The sequence below is a fragment of the Lynx canadensis genome, chromosome B1 (assembly GCF_007474595.2).
Source record: "Lynx canadensis isolate LIC74 chromosome B1, mLynCan4.pri.v2, whole genome shotgun sequence".
In the NCBI taxonomy this organism is placed as follows: Eukaryota; Metazoa; Chordata; class Mammalia; order Carnivora; family Felidae; genus Lynx; species Lynx canadensis.
In genome coordinates, this window is record NC_044306.2 from 185,806,640 (window position 1) to 185,827,106 (window position 20,467).

General features: G+C 40.4%; 1 protein-coding gene across 2 annotated transcripts in view; it reads right to left on the bottom strand.

Moving 5' to 3' along the window:
* ZCCHC4 (zinc finger CCHC-type containing 4) overlaps nt 1-20,099 on the bottom strand; it is a 51,189-nt gene extending 31,090 nt beyond the window's left edge. Inside the window, exons 1-5 of one of the 2 annotated variants that reach the window (XM_030314098.2) lie at nt 19,955-20,099; nt 18,837-18,955; nt 18,005-18,087; nt 4,884-5,159; nt 3,946-4,026 (exon numbers count right to left, since the gene is read on the bottom strand). In XM_030314098.2, coding sequence (XP_030169958.1) covers nt 3,946-4,026; nt 4,884-5,159; nt 18,005-18,087; nt 18,837-18,955; nt 19,955-20,081 — 686 coding nt within the window. In that variant the 5' untranslated portion in view covers nt 20,082-20,099. The remainder of the gene's footprint in view (nt 1-3,945; nt 4,027-4,883; nt 5,160-18,004; nt 18,088-18,836; nt 18,956-19,954) is intronic. The other variant, XM_030314099.1, reaches the window with a different exon arrangement.
* Nucleotides 20,100-20,467: the final 368 nt, after the last annotated feature.

The following is a 20,467-nucleotide window of genomic DNA, read 5'->3' on the forward strand; positions in this document are numbered from 1 at the left end:
CCCAAAATAAACAAATAAACTTAAAAAAAAAGTGATGGAAATGTTATTAACGATGAGCATTTAGCACAATTTGAGGCTGAAGTTTAGTGCAACACTGTATCCTAGATCAGTCAGTCTTAACAGTTTGCCTGCTGTATTTGTAGTCACCATTTTCCTCTGGACTGTTTAAGCAAAAAAAGGTAACTAACTCCTTCATCTCCTTTCGCACTTATTTGGAAGTTTTAGTTACAGTGTTTAACTGGCATGGATGGATAAAGTTGGAGTTTTATTTCTAAGAAAACTTCACAAGCTAACTTCCACTTAATCCATTACCTCTATCTTACTGAAATGTATAGTCAAATTAGCTGAAGGAAAGATTCGTAGGACTATGTTGCCAAAGCACTTCATGGAAACTAAATTACTGTTTCACGTTGATCTGCATATTTCTGTGTTTCGTCATGACAGTGCTTGCATGCTATCTGGTGTACTGAGCACACACACACAAAAATTTCCATTTTAAACAAACGACAACAAAAAAAAAGGTGATGGAAGTGTTTTGGAATTAGGTGGTGGTGACAGTTGCACAACCTTGTGAATAATACTAAAACCCTGCTTTTCCTACATGAAATATGCCTCAGTTTAAAAAAAGAAAATATGACTGATATACAGTGGGGAAAAAAGATTATGATTCTCTCTTTTCAAAATGTTTATATGCATAAAAAAGACCTAAAAAGCCAAAATCCAGAATGTTTTGGGTGATGGAATTAAAGATCTTGTCTCTTTAAAGAGCTAAAATAGGAGCGCCTGGATGGCTCAGTTGGTTAAGGTCTGACTCTTGATTTCGGCTCAGCTCACGATCTCAGTCATGAGATGGAGCCCTGTGTTGAGCTCCTGGCCGGGAGTGGAACCTGCTTAAGATTCTCTCTCTCTCCCTCTCCTCTTCCCCTGCTCACACACACATTGTCAAAAAAATAAAAATAGAAAGATTTGTTAAAAGTAAACCAGAGATTCTTGGAATTTGAGCAAATCACAATGAATCACTGATTTTTTTCTAGTTTGTGCACAAGACAGTCCACCACAACTGGCTTGGAAAAAGCTTGACTTGAATGAATCAGAACACAAAGAACCATGACTGTACCAAAGAAAGACAACACTGTACCATTTTCATGGAGGTAAAAGTCCCAAAGGCAGGGACATGAGCACTACTGCCTACTGATATACATGATGTTAGATAATTCAGCTGTGGACATGTGATTTTTGTCATCTCTCACGTACCTATGGTAAGAGAGGGTTTCCTTTGGTGAACCCACTCCATGTGGTTGGTCAGGGTTGCCGGGCCACCCTACCTGGCAGGCCACAGAGATGGTTCTGGAACGGGCAGATGGCCCCAGCCCAGCCAGCCCTTCCCCCATTGGGGCTCTCAGGAAAGAGTGCCTCCGGCCACTGGACAGTGAAGCTAAGACTACAGGGGCTCAAAGCTGCTGCTGTCAAAGTGTGTGATGTATACTGTCTGGAGAATAAAGCCAATCCGGAGAAAGACAGAATGAGAGGTACAGAGAGAAAGACGGAGCCCGAACGACACAGGGCAGCGCCCAGGACCTCGCCTGGACTGAGGCCTGCTGTATCACAGGCTCCGGTAACATGAGCCAACACGTTCTCTTTGACATAAAAGAGACTTCCAGGGCTCCAATATAAGGTGCCCGACTAACGAGTGCCTTCTTGTAAACACGTGAGGGGCCTGCAAACCCGCTACGACGAACCTTCGTGGACCAGGCACGGGGACAGATGGAGAAAGGGAGATGGAAGGATGACAAGAGAGAAACGGGCTACAGAACAAAGGCTCATATACAAGTTCAAAAGCAAAGTTATTTTCAGAGGGTAACTTAACTTTTGGAGCCAGACTAACTGGGTTTGAGTCCTGACTTGGCCACTTACAACCACAAGGTCAAGCCTGTTCACCTCTTTGTGCCTCAGCTTTCTCACCTGGCAAATGAGGATGAGGACAGCACCGACCTCACCGGGGAGGTGAATGTGAAGACGGAATGAGTTAGAGCAGGGTTTGACACAGGACAGGCACTCAACGCAAGCACCAGTTATTGTGAATACTGTTATCGAAAGAACCCAAAGTTACACTTCTACCTTCAAAATAACATGTTTACAATAACTTAACAATCATTCCTTAGAAAAGGAATGTGGTGTTTTAAAAGAGAATCTGCTCTATCGATACAATGGAATGTTAACAGAGCCTTACAAGGAACAAAGTACCGTGAGGTGCCATGACCTGGATAAGCCTTGACAACATTACACCAAGTGAAAGAAGCCACATACTCAGGCCACACATTGTATGATTCCATTTATGGAAAACATACAGAAGAGACAAATTCACGGAGACAGAAAGCAGATCGCTGACCGCCAGGGGAAGCGAGTCAGTTTCTTTTCAGCGTGACAGAAATGTTCTGGAATTAGATAGTGGTGATTACTGCAAAACATAATGAATACACCCCAAACCACAGGCATATACACCTTAACTTGGTGAGTTTTAAGTGAATTATATCTCAATTTAAGAAAAAGAAATTGAATTTCTCTTTTAAAAGTCTGTATTATCACCTATGGAATTACAGCTTGCCAAGCCACGCTCATGTTAAGCAGAAATCGCCAACTGTGCTAGTCCTGTTAATACGGAATGAGAGGTTACAGAAACTGTGGCTTATTTCTGAGAAATGTAGCTGCCTCTATTAGACCACCTAAAGTTGACCTGGAAATCTTAAAAATAGTAATAATAAATGATAAAAGCTGTACTTCTTGTTGTAACTTTTTCACTTTAAAAATCTGTTGGCCTTGTTTTTAGCGAGAGAAAGCACATGAAATTTCACAGATTCTCTCTGACAAATACTGGAATATTAGCCAAACAGACTCTATCAGATTAAATAAAAAGAAACACAGTGCCTGCTCCCTTTGACATATTCAAGAACAAGTAAAAGATACTAAGAACACAGTGTTTTATAGCATCACCCTGATCTTGGGGAATCCAAGTAATTACAGCAAGTAAGGAAGGGCAGTCCAAGTTTACAGAATCACAGAGACTGTGGATGGACACATGTGCTTCTAAATCACCACCTGAGGGGAGGTACGACCGGTGGTCCTCTGTCAGTCTCATCTCCGCTTGTCCCAACACATCAGACGCCATTTAATTCTGGCCTTCTCCCACAGACTTTGTCTGTTAATCCTCTGCTTTAACACCTGTCTCTTCCCTAGCTCTCCCTTGACTTCAGGCTATTTCCAGTGAAAGACAACAGGCACATCATCTGGGAAGATCTTTTAAAATAAGTATCTTACCACATTTCCAACATGATGAAACAAAATCCTGAAGGAAGTTCACAATTATCTTTGAAAAATAAGTGTATGAGAAGAAATTTCACTCAGTAAGAATTTATCTCTAAATTATAAGCCCAAGACAATGAGACACATTCGTTGAAAGAATTTAGGACGCACATCAGCAAGAAGGAATCCACTGCCTTCTTGAATCCACTGCCTGTGTTTGAAATACGGAAGATTACAAGTGGAGTTTATATGACTAAAAAGGCGGCTTCTAACCAATTACTACTTCTGAATGTTAAAGGAATGCAACCAGTAACAAACAATAAGAGGAAAACATTAACAAGGAATAGGAGACAACTGGGTGCCCGGGTGGCCCAGGCAGTTAAGCGTCTGATTTTCAGGTCATGATCTCGCGGTTAGTGAGTTCAAGCCCCGGGTCGAGCTCTGTGCTGACAGCTCAGAGCCTGGAGCCTGCTTCAGATTCTGTGTCTCCCTCGCTCTCTGCCCCTCCCCTACTCGGGCTCTCTCTCTCTCAAAAATAAATAAACATTAAAGAAGGAAGGAAGGAAGGAAGGAAGGAACGAAGGAAGAAAGAAAAAAAGAAAGGCGACAATGAACGAGAATAAATACCATACTTTGTAAACCTACCGAAAATCAATATCCAATAAAAGGCTTTTAATGTTAGACTTCTCGTCACCTGATGCTTTCAACCTGATCAGCTCATGCAACCTAAAACAATTAATGAAAGCAAATTTAATAAGGAATTACAAATGCCATAGATAATAAGCAAATAAACCAAAAAAAACAAAAAACAAAAACAAAAAAACAACACAAAACAAACAAACAAAAACCCACCAATGTTCTCCTGGTATTTCTAATATTTCAATGAAACAACTGAAGTGAATTTGGCAAATACAACTGTTTCAGTTTTCAAGTATTTTTTAAAAGGTAGAACGTATTTGAAAAAGAGAAGTCTAAAATTGTAAACAAGTCAAGAATCAAATCAGAAGGAATCTTCCATCATATAACAGAATTCTATAAAGGTTTCTCTCGAGGAGCACCTGGGTGGCTCAGTCGGTTAAGCGTCCGACTTCGGCTCAGGTCACGATCTCAACAGTTCATGGGTTCAAGCCCCGCGTCAGGCTCTGGGCTGACAGCTCAGAGCCTGGAGCTTGTTTCGGATTCTGCGTCTCCCTCTCTCTGCCCCTCCTCTGCTCATACTCTTTCTCTCTCCCTCCCTCTCTCTCTTTCTCTCAAAAATAAACAAACATAAAAAAAAAAAAAGATTTCTCTCAAATGACCTATACAAACTCCTTAGGAGAAGGACCATGCTTTCTACTTCCTTTGTATATTTAAAGCTGCGTGCGATGTCTCGGAACATAGTACACAGCTGCTTGATAATTCCGTCTCACAGTTTCAATAGTGGGGATAGAAGTTTAAAAAAAAAAAAAAAAATCATTGGGAGGGGGGAGGGGCTACATGGGTCAGGGGCATTAAGGAATCTACTCCTGAAATCACTGTTGCGCTAGATGCTAGCTAACTTGGATGTAAATCAAAACATAAGGAAATAAGATCGCGTGACCCACCTTGGTGTGCCAACGCACAGTACTCTCGTGAGCCCAAGGGCAGGAAGCAGGTCTACCAGGAAGTGGCAGGTACGCTCGGCAAACAAATACTGGGCGTTTGTCTTCTTGTTCTCCAGTGGACGGAGAAGCTGGCTGGGCCTGCCGAGCTGGCTGGCAGAGATGTTGCCCACCACCCAGTGCTCTCGGTGCTTCTCCCAGTCGTCCGGCAACAGCAACTGCTGGCATCTTTGACAAAACCTCCTCTCAGCCAAGGGCAACTCAATAAACTTCAAGTACCTTCAGGACATAACAAAACACAAAGCGATACGTTGGAAGTCTGCTGTTTTAAAGACAGTTTCTCTTTGCTATTTTTAGTATGCAAAAAGTATTATTTTTTTTTTTAATTTTTTAAATGTGTGTTTATTTCTGAGAGAGAGACAGAGAGCAGGGGAAGGGCAGGGAGAGAGAGAGAGAGAGAGAGAGCAGGGGAAGGGCAAGGAGAGAGAGAGAGAGAGAGAGAGAGAGAGAGAGAGAGAGAGAGAGAATCCCAAGCAGGCTCTGCACTGTCAGCACAAAGCCTGACGTGGGGCTCGAACTCACAAACCGTGAGATCATGACCTGAGCCAAAGTCAGACGCTCAACCATCTGAGCCACCCAGGGCCCCCGCAAAAAGTATTATTACTTCCTGAAGAGTACTGTGTAAAGAGGCAAAGGAAAGAAAAATCTGTGGAATGCTGGCTAGAATTTATGTCTGGCTGCATACCCACAAAGTAGAAAAGAATCAGCAGTTTTGTAAGAATTGAGATGCTCCAATTCAGTCACTGAATGAAGATCAATATCCACTTAAAATGTGAATATAATATATTACTCAAACAACGTAGTAGTAATGGAGACTACTATTACGCTTAAATTTATTGACAAATCCATGTGTTCCAACGCTGAAGTGTTAAGTAGTCTGGCTCGGTATGACAGTCATTTTAAAATGAGAAATTAAGATCGTTCTTCAATTTTTTATGGCATAGTTAGCGGGAAAAATTACCTCCTAAAAGAAAAAAATGTTCCCACAAAGTTCCTCTATTCTTAGCAGTACTGATGGAAGCAGCTCTGCAAAAGCTCATCCCCAAAATAGCAAGACAATACCCAGAGCCTTAAAAAACTGTACCAATAGCCCATTTGGTCTCCTTCAGATCGTCCTCCTATCTGATTTCAAAGTTACTGCTTTGATTTTTCTCTTTCATTTTATTAGAGATAATTAAAGAGAGAAAACAATCACTGTATGTTTTAAACACTGCTGTTGGATAGCCACTAGCAGCTATGAAATCAGAGTAGGGACACAAAAGAAAACCAAATAACGCTATTGAGGCCTATGGCGGGTCAGAAATGTCTGAATCTAAGCATGTCGCATAGTCCACTAAAGGGTTCTTATCGTTGGAGCGGAGCCATATGGTTTCAACTGAACTGAACTCCGGGACTGCACTGGAAAAACTGTGAACTTCACACAGAATCAAAGTGGGTTTTAAAACTTTTTATATCTAAGCACAGTTTCACTTCAAAGCACCCACGGCAGTGACAAATCGATGCTCTGAATGGCTACAGCAAGAAATAGGCTTATCGTGCCAGTAATTTAAATGTTTCTATTTCCATGATAACTGTGCTTTTGACAGCTTTATCTATGACTGGAAAGAAAAGGGAAAGCGATATTAGAGGAAACTTTTATAGTAATTCAAAGTAAGACTGTCGGTAGAGGAAAGGGACATGAAATGCCGTAGAAAGAATCAGTACATTCTCCAGCAAGAGCAACGCTGAATTCACTACTATTTCCTTTCATTGTTAAATGCGGAGTGTTGAAGACTTTCGCGTGCAGCCATGATAGAGTAACGGAAACCAGACTGACCACCTTGGCCCTCAAAAAATCTTTTAAACAGGGGCGCCTGGGGGGCTCAGTCGGTTGAGCGTCCGACTTCGGCTCAGGTCATGATCTCGTGGTCCGTGAGTTCGAGCCCTGCGTCGGGCTCTGTGCTGACAGCTCAGAGCCTGGAGCCTGTTTCAGATTCTGTGTCTCCCTCTCTCTGACCCTCCCCCATTCATGCTCTGTCTGTCTCTGTCTCAAAAATAAATAAAAACAGTAAAAAAAAAAAAAAAAATTAAAAAAAATCTTTTAAACAGACAAAATAACATGAAACTGCAGCTTTAACATAATGGACAACTGGCAGCCAAAATGGGGAATGGTGAGAGAAGGGAAGGGTTGAGGGGGAGGACAGCTGCCAGTTTGCCGCCTGCACAGAGCTGGCAACAGAGGACAGAAAGCCCAAACAGAGCTCAGGGAATGGATGAGCAGAGCTGGGAACTCGTGGAGGCCAGGGCGGCTAGAATTCACAGGGCAGAGCACTAGTGAATGCACATGTGGAGCATCCCAGCCAGAAAGCAGGACGCGGAGAGAGAGGGAGCTCCACGGTTTGCTACGACTCCCCTCGAGTCCGTAGCTGAGTACTGATCGGCACACGCAAGCGAAGGAAGCATCCAGAGCACGGGAGAGAACCACTGGAAAGGAACAGGTGGAATAATCGCCAGGTACGCAACAGGACACGGGGTCGGTGTCTACCAAGCAGCCCGAGGGAGAAACCTCCTAAAACCCAAGCATCAGGTGCGGTCCTGAGAAGGGTACTGCTTCAGGAGCGGGGAGAAATCAGCCCTACCCCACAGATGCTCTAGTCCTGCCCAAAAGCTTGAAGATAAACCTTCGAAAGCAAGGAACGACAAACCTTTTCTGTACAGGATCAGGTAATAAATATTGAGCTTGGCAGGCCATCTGGTTTCTCTGTCACATCTATGCTGTGATTGTAGCACAAAAAGAACTACAAACCCAATGTGTAAATGAACAGGCATGACTAGAGGTGGTCTGCACGCTGGGGTATGCCAAATCCTGCTGGAGAGTACCAAACGATAGCCAAGTAACAACTGTGTTCCAGAACAAAGCTCAAAAATATGTAAAGGAATAAGAAATATCCAGTATACAAGGTAAAATTGATACTTCCAGCACTGAATCAAATACCAACAGGTATGTAAAGAAACAGGAAAACATGACCCATGACGAGGGGGAAAAACAACAAGAGCAACAACAATCAAATCAAACTGACTCAGAAATGACACAGATGATCAGAGAGAAATTAAAGCCATTTACTGTAACTATATACCATATGTTCAAGTGGTTTAAAAAAAAAAAAAGAATGAGCTTGTTAGGTAAAAACATAGAAAATATTAAAAAGACCCAAATTGAACCTTTAAAGTTTTTTTTTTTTTAATTGTCTGAGTGGAAAAATAGCCTAGATGGGAGTAACAGAAATTTAGACGTGACAGAGGAAAGATCCATATACATGAAGGCACAGTCTTAGAATTTACCCAAAATGAAACCCCAAGGGACAAAAATACATGAAAATGGGCCCCCAAGTGGGGTTGGGGAGATGGAAACATTTTTGAAAAAATTATGGCTGCAATTTTCCAAAAATTACATCAAAAGACTCAAGAAGCTCAGAGAACCTCAAGCACAAGAAACACGAAGAAAACTACAAGGTGCATCATACACAGTAAAATTACTCAAAATCAGTGAAAAAGAGAACATCTTAAAACCAGAAGAAAAAAAGACACTGTACAGAGGAACAAAGATTAAGAATGATATCAGATTTCTCACTGGGAACAATGTAAGAAAGAAGACAGTAGAGCAATACCAATTCTACATAAATTCTTCCAGTACCCTCAAGAGGAAGGTACAGTTCCCACTTCATTCATTAGGCCAGGATGACCCCAACACCAAACCAGAAAAAAATAATCGTAAGAAAACTAAAGACCAATAAACCTCATAAACGCAAACTCAAAAGTTATTAACGAATTTTAGCAAATCAAAACCACAGTATATAAACAAGGTAATAGATCATGACCAAGTGTAGGTTAGCCCAGGAATGCAAGGCTGCTTTAATGTTTAATGTTGCAATCAGTGCAACTCACCAAATTAACAATCTTTTACAAAATGATCATCTCATTAAATGCAGGAAAAAAGCACTTGACAAAATCAAACACTCATTCATGAGAAAGATTCACAGAAAACTAGGAACAGAAGGAAACTTCCACAGCCTGCTAAGGGGCATCTGGGAAAAACCTATTGCTAACACCATACTGGTAAAAGACTGAATACATTCCTCCCAAGATTGGGACACAAGCAAAGATGTCTACGCTTACCATTTCTAGTCAACACTCACTAGGGATTCTAGCCACTTTGATAAGACAAGAAAAAGAAATAAAAGGCACAGATCGGAAAGGAAACATAAAAATTTTTTTCACAGACAACATGATTGTATATGTAGAAAGCTCTGAGGAAATATTTTTAAAAGTTGCTAAACCTAGTAAGCTCATCAAGATTACATGATAAAAGATTAATACACAAAATCAATTGTACTGTTTACAGACTGGTTACTTTGCATATGATCAATCTTAAAATCACACCAAGTGAATAACCAGGCATTATCTATCTTTTGATGTAATTCAAAAGGGAATATGCCCCACTACTTACAAAAGAGTTTTGTCCCCTGAAACTGAACTTGAGTCTGATGATACCTCTACAAGAAATACAGGGATAGAATAAATGTTAAACAACATTACAGGATGCAAGCAACCAAATCCAGAATGTGAGGAATTCTATGGGACAAATTACTCTGTTTTTTTCAACAAACAAGTGATTAAAGATACCCACCAACTACAGTGCATAAACCCTGTTTGGATCCTGTTTGAAGAATCAATTATAAAACAGTATTTATGGCTAATAGTATTTATGGGCTAATCAGAGAAATGTGAATACTAACTGCATGTTACGTTAAGGAACTGTTCATAGTTTAGGCATTTTAATAGTATTGTGATTATGGTTTTTTTAAAGGCTTTATTTCTTGAGGTGCATATATTTATGGATAAAATATGTAATATCTACACTGGAGGTCACAGTAGAAGGTACATGTGAAATAAAATTAACTACATATTAATGACAAATGAAGCTGGGTGTGGGTGTAGGAGACTCTTTATACTGTTCTCTCTTTTATATATGCCTGAAATGTCCCACAGTAAAAGGTTTTAAAAAGTGCTTTAAAGAAAAGGCAAGAATTAAACTCAAAGAAAACAAAGATGACTCCAAAAAATACTAAACCAAAAATGGATTGTAATCAGCCCTACATCATGTGAGATTTGGTTTTTCATTCGTTGACAATGGGAATATATGCTGGGAAATTTCTCAGAACTGAAGAACAGGAGTTTCCAGTTTGAAAGGATTTACCTAATACCCAGCAAAATAAAATGTAACAGACTCACATCAAGATAGATAGTCATGAAATGTCATACCCCTAGGAATAAAAAGATTCAAAAAAAAAAGAAAAAATGACAGAGGGATCAAACAGTCACAGATCATTTATGAGATCAGGAATGAACTTCTTGAACTTGAACTTCTCAGCAGCTAAAATGAAGACAAAGTAAATGGAACATTGCCTTCCAAAATCTGAGGGAAAAATATTTCCAACGTAGAATTCCATCATCTGCAAAGGTATCAATCAAGTATCGGCACAGATAAAGGTATTTCCAGAAACACAAGATTTCAAAATTGTTGGATAGTAAAAATCAGGTTGGCCTCAGATTTCTACAGCACCACATTTAACTCTAGATCAGTGTTCCTCACAAAGTGGCCACGAACTGGTGCTGGCAGTCAACTGTTACCAGTTCCTGATGACACAAAGACAGACATCAAGAGTATGTATTTAGAATTTTTATACCAGTTAGAGCACTTTCATGTCTGTTCAAATTAACAATAAAAAATGTGGGCTTGTATTTTGTATGTCTTCTCTCTTCTTCATTTGACTTTCATTTTACTTTAATTTATCTTTACCAGGTTTACAAAAGTATCTGACCCCAATGGGTAGGAAATAAAAACAAGAGCACAAAAAAGCCAACAGACAAAAGACCGATCCTTTAACACAGATCATTTAAGAAGTCCTGCTCTGAAGGACATGATGCAATCCTGCAATTGTTCAAAGGAAAACATGTAATCTGAATAATTTTATAGTTGGTTGCCACTCAAGAATAAAGCAGGTGGGCACCTGGGTGGCTCAGTCGGTTAAGTGTCCATCTTCAGCTCAGGTCACGATCTCAACAGTTCATGGGTTCAAGCCCCGCGTCAGGCTCTGTGCTGACAGCTCAGAGCCTGGAGCCTCCTTCAGATTCTGTGTCTCCCTCTCTCTCTGCCCCTCTCCTGCGCACGTTCTCTCTCTCTCAAAAATAAATAAACATTAAAAAAAAGAAAAAGAAACAAACATAAAAAAGTACCCGAGGAAAACTATCTTAAAAAAAAAAAAAAAGAATAAAGGACTTCGTAGAACTCAGGTTATGTAGTCATACAATCTAAGTCCTTGCTGAAGAAACTGCAGGACTGCTAGGTGCCAGGTAGAAAGGGAAACCATTCCAGACTGGAGCATTTCTGAAAGCCCTAGGACAGATTTCTCTAAGATCTAAAAGACTGTGCTACATCTGAATGTTCTGAAAGGACTCAGACAACTGGCAGAGAGTTTGCGGTTGGAGCAGTGATCAGCACATAAATAAGCAAATAGCAGCTACAACAGTAAAAAAATCCAAGACTATTCTTAACTCCAAAGAAAACAAAAAGCTGTGTAGGAAAGAACTTACTATGATTTCTTATGTGGTTCAGCTATGAGCAGCATTTACACAGTTATAATAATGCAAATGCTAAAATATGAATCTAACCCCCAAATTATGATGTAACCATACACAAATGGGGTAGTGAAAAGGTACAGATTCTGAGGTGGGGAGCGGTAGAGGTGAAGGGGAGAGGGCAGGAGAGGAGAAGAAGAAAGGTAAACCCTCCTCTTCCACAGGAAATAGATAATTCCAAAACCTGATAAATCAGGAAGTGGCAATGCAAGCATGTTTTGTATTTCACAGACAGGAAGGCAAATTCTAAAATAATTAGCCAGAACGGCTGACTGTAGTTGCTGCTGGGGAGGAGAAACGTAAGGGTGGAAACAGGAGCGTTGCTCTCTGTGAAACCTCACAGAACTGTTTGATTCCATTGCCACGTAAAGATTTTGGTTTGACTGAAATTTAACTCCTACCGTACAACCACTCTTCTAAAGTGTACAAGTCAGCAGTTTTTAGAGTGTTCATGAAGTTGGGCGACTATCACCACAATCTAATTCCAGACCATCGTCATCACCTCAAAAAGAAACCTTGAACCTGTCCACAGTCATTCCTCGTTCCCCAACCCCCAGCCCCTGGCAACCATGCCTCTACTTTCTGTCTCAACAGATTTGCCTGTTTGGGGTATTTCATATCAACAGAATCATACAACAGCCACATAGGAATTTTTATTGAAAATTTCCGATGAATGTGAGACTTTTATTTAAAAAGTAAAAATCACGAGAATATGAATGTTAGCCATAGGGGAGATAAATAAAGCAAGTACAGCAAAGGGGCTTCCAGGAAGCACCGAATCCATTTAACCACAGAATAACAACGGAATCATATGGGCATTATGGTTACAGTATAAAATGTAAATAACGTAAATCCCAACACAAGAGGTCGGAGAAGTCCCAGAGAAGGTGGGAGACAGTGTAAGGACACTGGTGCTCTCGTGTGTTAGAGGCAGAGACCAAAAGATATCATTTCAAAGCGAAAAATCGAGGGACAGAGCAATAAGCAATAGTCAAGGGCATAAAGGGTATTCCTAAAAAGAAATAATCAACCAAAATGGGATAGTTCATTATCTCTCACTTTTAGATGGATGAAGACCATCTAAAGAAAGGATTAAATAGGATATAAAAAGCTAGAAAAGCAACCGTAAGAACAACAAAAAAACAGAAGCAGCACACATTAAATGAAACAAAGCAAAGCCAACATACGCCACATAGTAAAAGAGAACAAAGAGAAGAAAACCAGGAAGCATCAATACAGCAAAACCAAGACCAAGTGTTATCTATTATACCCGCTATGAAAATGAGATAAATCTAGCCACTAAACGAAAGCCAGTCAGACAGGATCACAAAGCAAAATCCAGCCATCCCCATTTCATCACTTCTAAGATGCGTATTTTTTCACTACGACAGAGACAGGATTTTTAACGCCATCAGCCAGACGGAGGGCATGATGTGGTTGGGATGGTCCCTCCCCACCCCCTCCACGTGCAAAATTGTCCCAGCCCTTCATGGTACCATCTCTCCAAATCGGCCCAATGCACTGCTGGAACTACACGTGTCACTGCCGTCATCTACGATTCGGTCCCCAAACGCAAGGGTATGACACGTGCAGTCAGGAACTAAAACAGAACAACAGGGCATACGTTGGATATTAGGGAAGTAAATACCCATCCTTGAAAGAATGACGACTACAATCGAGGGCTTTATAGGAACAACGAGAAGGAAGATCCCCACAGCTAGAGCTGTGTCAGGGTCTGTTACTTAAACCCAGTCCAAAGGACCACCTATCACTCACCAAACGATGCCCACTGAAGGAGGAAGACGCAAATTCACCAGGAAGAGACGAAAGTTTAAAAACACCATGAATGACCGGTGTACAATTTGCTCATGACACAGGACTCTCTGAAGGCACTGAGGACACTGAGTTTAATTACTTGTAAACAAAGGAAAAGAAGAATACTGTTAAGTGAACCTCCACCTCGAGATCTTTGTGCCCTGTCAAAATTGCTCTTCGGAAAGTTTTACTGCTGGTTTGTTAACCTTTCCCTGACAAAAGATAAACTGAGATCTTGTGCATTTATCTTTCCATTCAAAATCACATCATAATCATTCAAGTGTACTGCTTTAAATTTAATATTCAGACACAAGGCTTTTTAGAGGTTTGGTAGGAAGAACATGAGAACATGAAAACTGAAGATTACTCAGCTCTCCCTCCTTATTGGTACTTTCTACACATACTGAGGGTGGGGGGGGGCAGAGGAAATTCATTCTGCTGCATGGCTCAGCATGATTCACAAATTGCAGGCTAGCATTTTGAAATGTCATTTTTATTGATCTCCATTTGATGTTCCATTTGCCTTTCCTGGAGTAGACGAATTACGTTTATGGCATTTCCCTAATAGCAGACCTTGAAAATCTGAGTTTAAATTGAGCTCTGAAAAAAACGTAACCAAATGAAGTTATCAACTAAACAAAACCATATGGATGCACATAAATTATTGCTTATTTTAGCATTAAAATATATCTTCTCTAAGACTTCATAGGTCACAATAAAGGTGCCAGCACACCACATAATAGAATAACATCTCAGGGCATGACAGGCAGCTAGAAACTATAAGGAAAGTCAAATCTCAGACACAAAATGTAAATCTGTCAACTGAACACATGAAATCAAAAGCATGGCTCAAAGAGTGAGGTTAAAAAAACAAATATCCAATCCTCTTCTGTAGCACCTAGCCATCTGTGCAGGACAGCCAGTTCTGTAATAAAAATCAAGTATAACAAGCCAATTTATATGGCTAGCTACATATTTCTTTTCTAGCAATTTGGAAAAGAAATTACCAATGCAAAGCTATTGTTACTCCACAGTAACAGATAAAAGTTTGCTTTATAGAATAGGAATCACATTTAAATGCATTTTAATACTTCCAAATGGTGTAGTTATTTCCTAAGACCATTTGTAAATGAGTTGTAGAAAGTTCACTTAGAAAACAATTACAACGTCAAGTAACAGTACATCATCCTTTGGGTCATTTACACACAGGAACGAACTGCGAGTTTCTAGCTGAAGACACACTCAGAGAACAGGTACTTAATAACATAGAATAATTAACTTAGTAAGCCCTTGATTTTAAAAAGCCAAAATTTTACGTGTTTAGAGGAATGACTGATTTCAAATGTTTTACTCCACAGAAAGCATATAAGACAGCATGCAGCATCAATCACAGAGCAAGACAGTGAAATCAATGCCAGTGCATTTCAAAAAGCTTCAACTTCTACCCATCCTCCAAAACCTGTTCCAGTCCCATGTCCTTAACCGGTACTGATCAGCTAAGGCACAAGGTAGCTGTATCACTGCTGACCTCCCAGAACACCCAGTTTTTTTTTTCTATAAATACTGTCTACATTTAACACATTCTTCTTAGCACAATGTTATCTTTGTGTATCTCAACTCCATTACTTGCATTTTAAGTTCTTTTTGAGACCTCAACAAAGAATGAATATATGGATGCATGGATGGATGGAAGGAAGAAGAAAGGAAGGAAAGAAGAGGAAGGAAGCTTCAGGAAGGAAAGAAGCAGCAAACAAGCAAGCAAGCTTGGGCAACAAAATCCAAGGTTATGGGTTACAGATGATCTCAGATGTTGAAAATTATTTTATTAAGACATGTTCTCAGGGCGCCTGGGTTGCTCTGTCAGTTAAGCATCTGACTTCGGCTCAGGTCACAATCTCATGGTTCATGGGTTTAAGCCCTGTGTCAGGCTCTCTGCTGACAGCTTGGAGCCTGGAGCCTGCTTTGGATTCTGGGTCTCCTCTCTCTCTGCTCCGCCCCTACTCGGGCTCTGTCTCTCTCTCAAAAATAAACATTAAAAAAAATAATAAAATTTAAAAAGACATGTTCTAAAGAATCAGCACTAGATTACAAATGACAGTACGACCTTTGAGAAATAACCTTTTGAAAATTCTTTAATTCTTCATATTTTAGCCAATGCTTTGATATTCCAATTAACATGAAATAGGAATTTCAAAAATGATTATCAAAAAGCCATATTCTGGCAGCACAAAGACAGAACAGTGGTTTAGCTCCAGACTGAAATGTTCTTATACAAGGAAACAAGATCACCAAGATGTTCTTATAGTTTAAGTGAATCACCAATATCCTTATGTAATAATATAAAAAAGATGCTTATCAGGTAGAATTGAAATGGCAAAGTATAAGAGACTATGTATACATTATGATGACAACCTTGTAAAACAAACTTTAGCACAGGTCAAAAAGGCTGAGAGAAAATACTACAAAATGAACAAAATGAGGGGCTCAAGGGGAGAGATCACAGGTGATATTTTTCTACTTTGTACTTTCTGCATCTTTGGTATTCTTTGCCATTACGATAGATCTCTATAGAACTCATGTTTTATCTACTTAGATCTCCTTAAATCAAATCAGCACATACCATATGTTAATTTGCGTCTGCTTTCATGTTTAAAAATGTTTTAGAATCAGGGGCGTAAGTCTGCGTCACCGCTAAGCCATTCCAGTAGTAATGGCTTTAATGAGGTTCCTCATCTGCGCCAGGCCTCAATTTTCTCATCTAAGTAAATAAACTGCCTCAGCAAGATTAAATAATGCTCATGTGAAACACTTAGCCCACTAGCCCGCTCACAGTAGTGCTCAATTTACATTAATTTCCTTTTAAATATTTTGTACTGTTGACTGAATTCCCATATAGTAAATGGTCATCACTGATTAAGTACTTTGGTTAGGGGTGATCAAGTTATCCTGTGAAAAGCCTCCTCCATCAGAGGACTTCAAAATCCAAGAAGCTCAAGAAAGATGTTTTTAATAGAGCCTAGTTCTCCTTTCCACTTAGCCTAGATAAGACCTCAGAATCCTTCTGAACACAGCAGCCCAGGGAGCCGGCGCACTTGCTGTGAGAGTAAAAACCTATTTGTCACCAGCAGCCCAGACCAGGGGCTTCGCAAGGAGCTTCTCCCAGCACACAGGAACAAGGCCTGTGACACAGAAGGAAGTGGCCTTTCACAGATCTCCAAAGAATTAAATCCAGGAGTCAACTTCCAGTCACTCAATAAAATATTTCAACAATGTAGATTTTTAAAAATAAATGTCCACAGTTTTCGAAAAGTGTTTTGTTTCTTTTAGTGCTGCAAAATAGAAACATTATGGTAAATCTTCATAACAGTGGATAGGGTCATGGATTCCTAGCTACATCATCAAAAAGCAAAGAAAACAAAAGCAAAAATTTGATAAATTGGACTTGATCAAATTTAAAAACTCTTGTGCATCAAAGAACATCATCAAGAAAGTGAAAAGGCTATTTACAGAATAGGAAAAAGTGTGTAAAAATCCTATATCTGATAAGGGTCTGATGTCCCTCAACATATAAAGAATTCCTGCAATTCGACAACAAGAATTACAACTCTATTAAAGATGAACAAGGGACTTGAATAGACATTTCTCCAAAGAAGATATACAAATGGCCAACAAGCACATGAAAAGATAATCAACATCATTACTCATTAGGGACCTAAAATTCAACACCACAATGACACATCACCTCACAAGTACTAAGATAATTAAAACACACACACACACACACACACACACACACACACACAATAGTAAGTATCGACAAGGATGTGGAGAAACTGGAATCCTTGTACGTTGCTGGTAGGGATGTAAAATGGTGCAGCCATTGTGGGTAAGAGTTTGGTGGTTCAGCAAAACACTAAACACAGAAATATCGTATGATCCAATAATCCCACTCCTAGGTATATATAGAAAAGACTTGAAAACAGAGACTCAAGCAGACATTCGTATGCCAATGTTCTCTGTAGCATTAGTCACAACAGCCAAAAGGTGGAAATGGTGTTCACTGATGAATGAATAGATCAACAAAATGTGGCGTGTGTGTGTGATGCAGTATTACTCAGACATAAAAAGGATGAGGTTCTGACACAAGCCACAACATGAACGAACCCTGAAAACATGCTAAGTGAAATTAACCAGGCACAAAAAAAGCCAAATCAGAAATACATAATTCCACTTACATGGGGTAACTAGAACAGTCAAATTCATAGAGACATAAATTGTATGAGAGCTTACCAGGGTTTGGGAAGAACTGGAATGGGAAGTTACTGCTTGATGATAAGAGAGTTTCTGTTTGGGGTGATGAAAAGGTTTTGGAAATATATAACGGTGACAATCGCATAACTGTGACTACAATTAATGCCACTGAACTGTACATTTAAAATTATTAAAATGGCAAATGTTATGTTATATATATTTTACCATAATAAAAACTTTTTAAAAAATGAAAGTAAATTTAAGGACCCAGGAAAAAAACAAAACAAAAATAATAAATAAAAATGACACCACATCAGCACCTTTCTGCACACTGCGTTCGGGATAGAGGAGGCTGACATCTTCGGTTATGAGCTTCTCGGGCAGCAAGTCTAGCTTCTGACAACTGGAAAAGAATAAAAAAAACATTTAATAAACTACCAAACTTGCTATCATCCTAGAAAACCCGGTATCACATTCTGACATTAAGAGGCCAATTAGAGCAGCTCAATGTTGTAAACAAGCATCTGTTTCAGGGGAAAACAAAACAAAACACATTAAACTGGTAAAGTTCTAGAGTAGTACGAAGCAATACCTAACATATTAAAGCCCTGCAGGATTATCTCACAGTGATTTTAACAGACGTGCAGGAGAGTCGTATACAAGACTGTATTCCAATAAACCCAACAAAGCTGGGATTTTTCTAGACAAAATTTTCAGAAACTTCAACTGGAGCTGAGTCCAAGAAGATACCAAGCTGATAACTACCTCCCTAGGTGCCTTCATCAGTCATATAGTAACTGTATAAAGGATGCTCACTCAAATGTTAAAAAAAAAAAAAAAAAAAAAAACGTTTTTCTAAAACACTGCCTGACATGATCACAACCTAGACTCGTTAGGGAGAAATCTATACTAACACCTCTGAATCTTAAAGGGAACTGTCTTTGAGACAGTTATTTACAATATCAGTAATCAGAGTTAAGTTGAGAGTAGGTCTAAACTCCAGTCCCTTGACCCAAAAACCATGTCTTCATCTATCCAAAGAGATTTATCTCATTTAATGCTCAAACTGCGTTTTTATTGGTTCACACATTCTCAAACAAATTGTCACATACATCAAAAATAAAAACATATATGTCCACAAAGTTGATATACCTTTTCATCTTCCCATTGAAAAAAATTACAGTCTTTCCTATCTCTACAGGCTGAGCAGGCATAAAACCTCCGTGATTCTTCTTTCCCTTGGTTCACCTTTACAAACAGAAGAGTGGGTCCTAGTTCCAGAAAGGGACAAAACATATCAACAATCGTCATCTACATCAAGTTCTTAGTTTTCACTGCCCTTAAATAAAGCTTGATTTGGTTTTACGCACAATTTGTCATAATTCAACCTACACTCTGTTTAATTACTTTTTTTTCCCGTCACAATGTTTAGACACTGATGACTGAAGAAATGGCTTTTACAAACTAGTCTCTCCAGAAAGAAAATGCCGTAGTCAGTTGCTGTCTACATGATGAATGACCTGGCTCCTGAGACTAAAACATGGCCAGGGTCCAGAGAACTGAGCATTTTGCCACCTCCACCCAGTTATCCTTTCAGTGAAAATTTGGGCTTTTGGAGTTGGGCACATCCTCTCTCCATAAGTTAGAGAAAAACTTGGTCTGGTTTCTAAGCAATAATTCACGCTATTCTTCTCCCTTTCTTTTTAAATTTTTATCTTTTATTTTAGAGAGGGAGAGCGCGCGAGCGGGGGAAAAGGATGGAGGGAGAGAGACACAGACACAGACACTCCTCAACAGGTTCCATGCTCAGCGCACGGAGGGAGGGGCGGGGAGGCTCGATACCACCACGCTGGAATCGAGACCTGAGCGGAAATCAAGAGTCTGTGGCTCAGTCGACTAGCTACGCCCCTCTTTCTCCCTAACTTTTTAAAATAAAGATATCAAAACAACCAATGAAGTCCACAAGTACTTGGCAACGGATTTACTCAATAACATGCATCCCCTTTGCTTAGACTGTCTCTTCCCTTGGCGGGGAGGGGGGGAGAGGAATGTAACAGCCACGGAGCCAAAACCGCAACAGTGAGGACTTCCTATGACAGTGTCTTAAATAAGCTGAAAACACTACGTCCCGAAGAAAGGGCGTTTTCTAGGGATCACACATGGTGGTAGAGAGCATAAAAATCTGGGAGCCGTAAGAAGCCCATGGCATCTTCAGGCTAACCCCCGCCCCTTGCGCCCGAAACCTCGGCAGAGCCCAAACGCGCACCCACCGTGAGGGCACAGCGGGGCAGGCGTGGCGGGATCAGAAGGAAAAACCACCTCCACTCCCGAGCTCCCCTGAAGACCCGAGTTCCCCTCTTCCTCCACCGCTCCCAGCCAGTCCCTGGGGGCCGCCATCTTCCCGCCACCGTCCCGAAAGCCTCCGTGCAAACAAAGGCGTCTGAGAAAGAGTGCCGCCACGCGGCACGGGGAACTCACAGCGCCCCCGCGCGTCTAGGAGGAGCTGAGACCGCCGGGGCTGAGGCTACGCCCCGAAAGGCAGTCTCTTCTGCCCCTGGCTGCCCCCAAAGGGGTCCCTGGCGGGCAGACCAGGGTAAGGGTTTGGGGAAATGGGGGGGATATTTGCACGCAATTTATTGGACCTGTGCAATAAGCTCACCTATTATCTGCTCTACCCTTAGTACCCCAAGCACCATCCTCTCGTAAGAATACAGCCAAAAGATGAGAGGACTCTTTGGAGCAGGTTTGGTGGGGTTTTAAGACCAAAAGGCAGCATCACCACC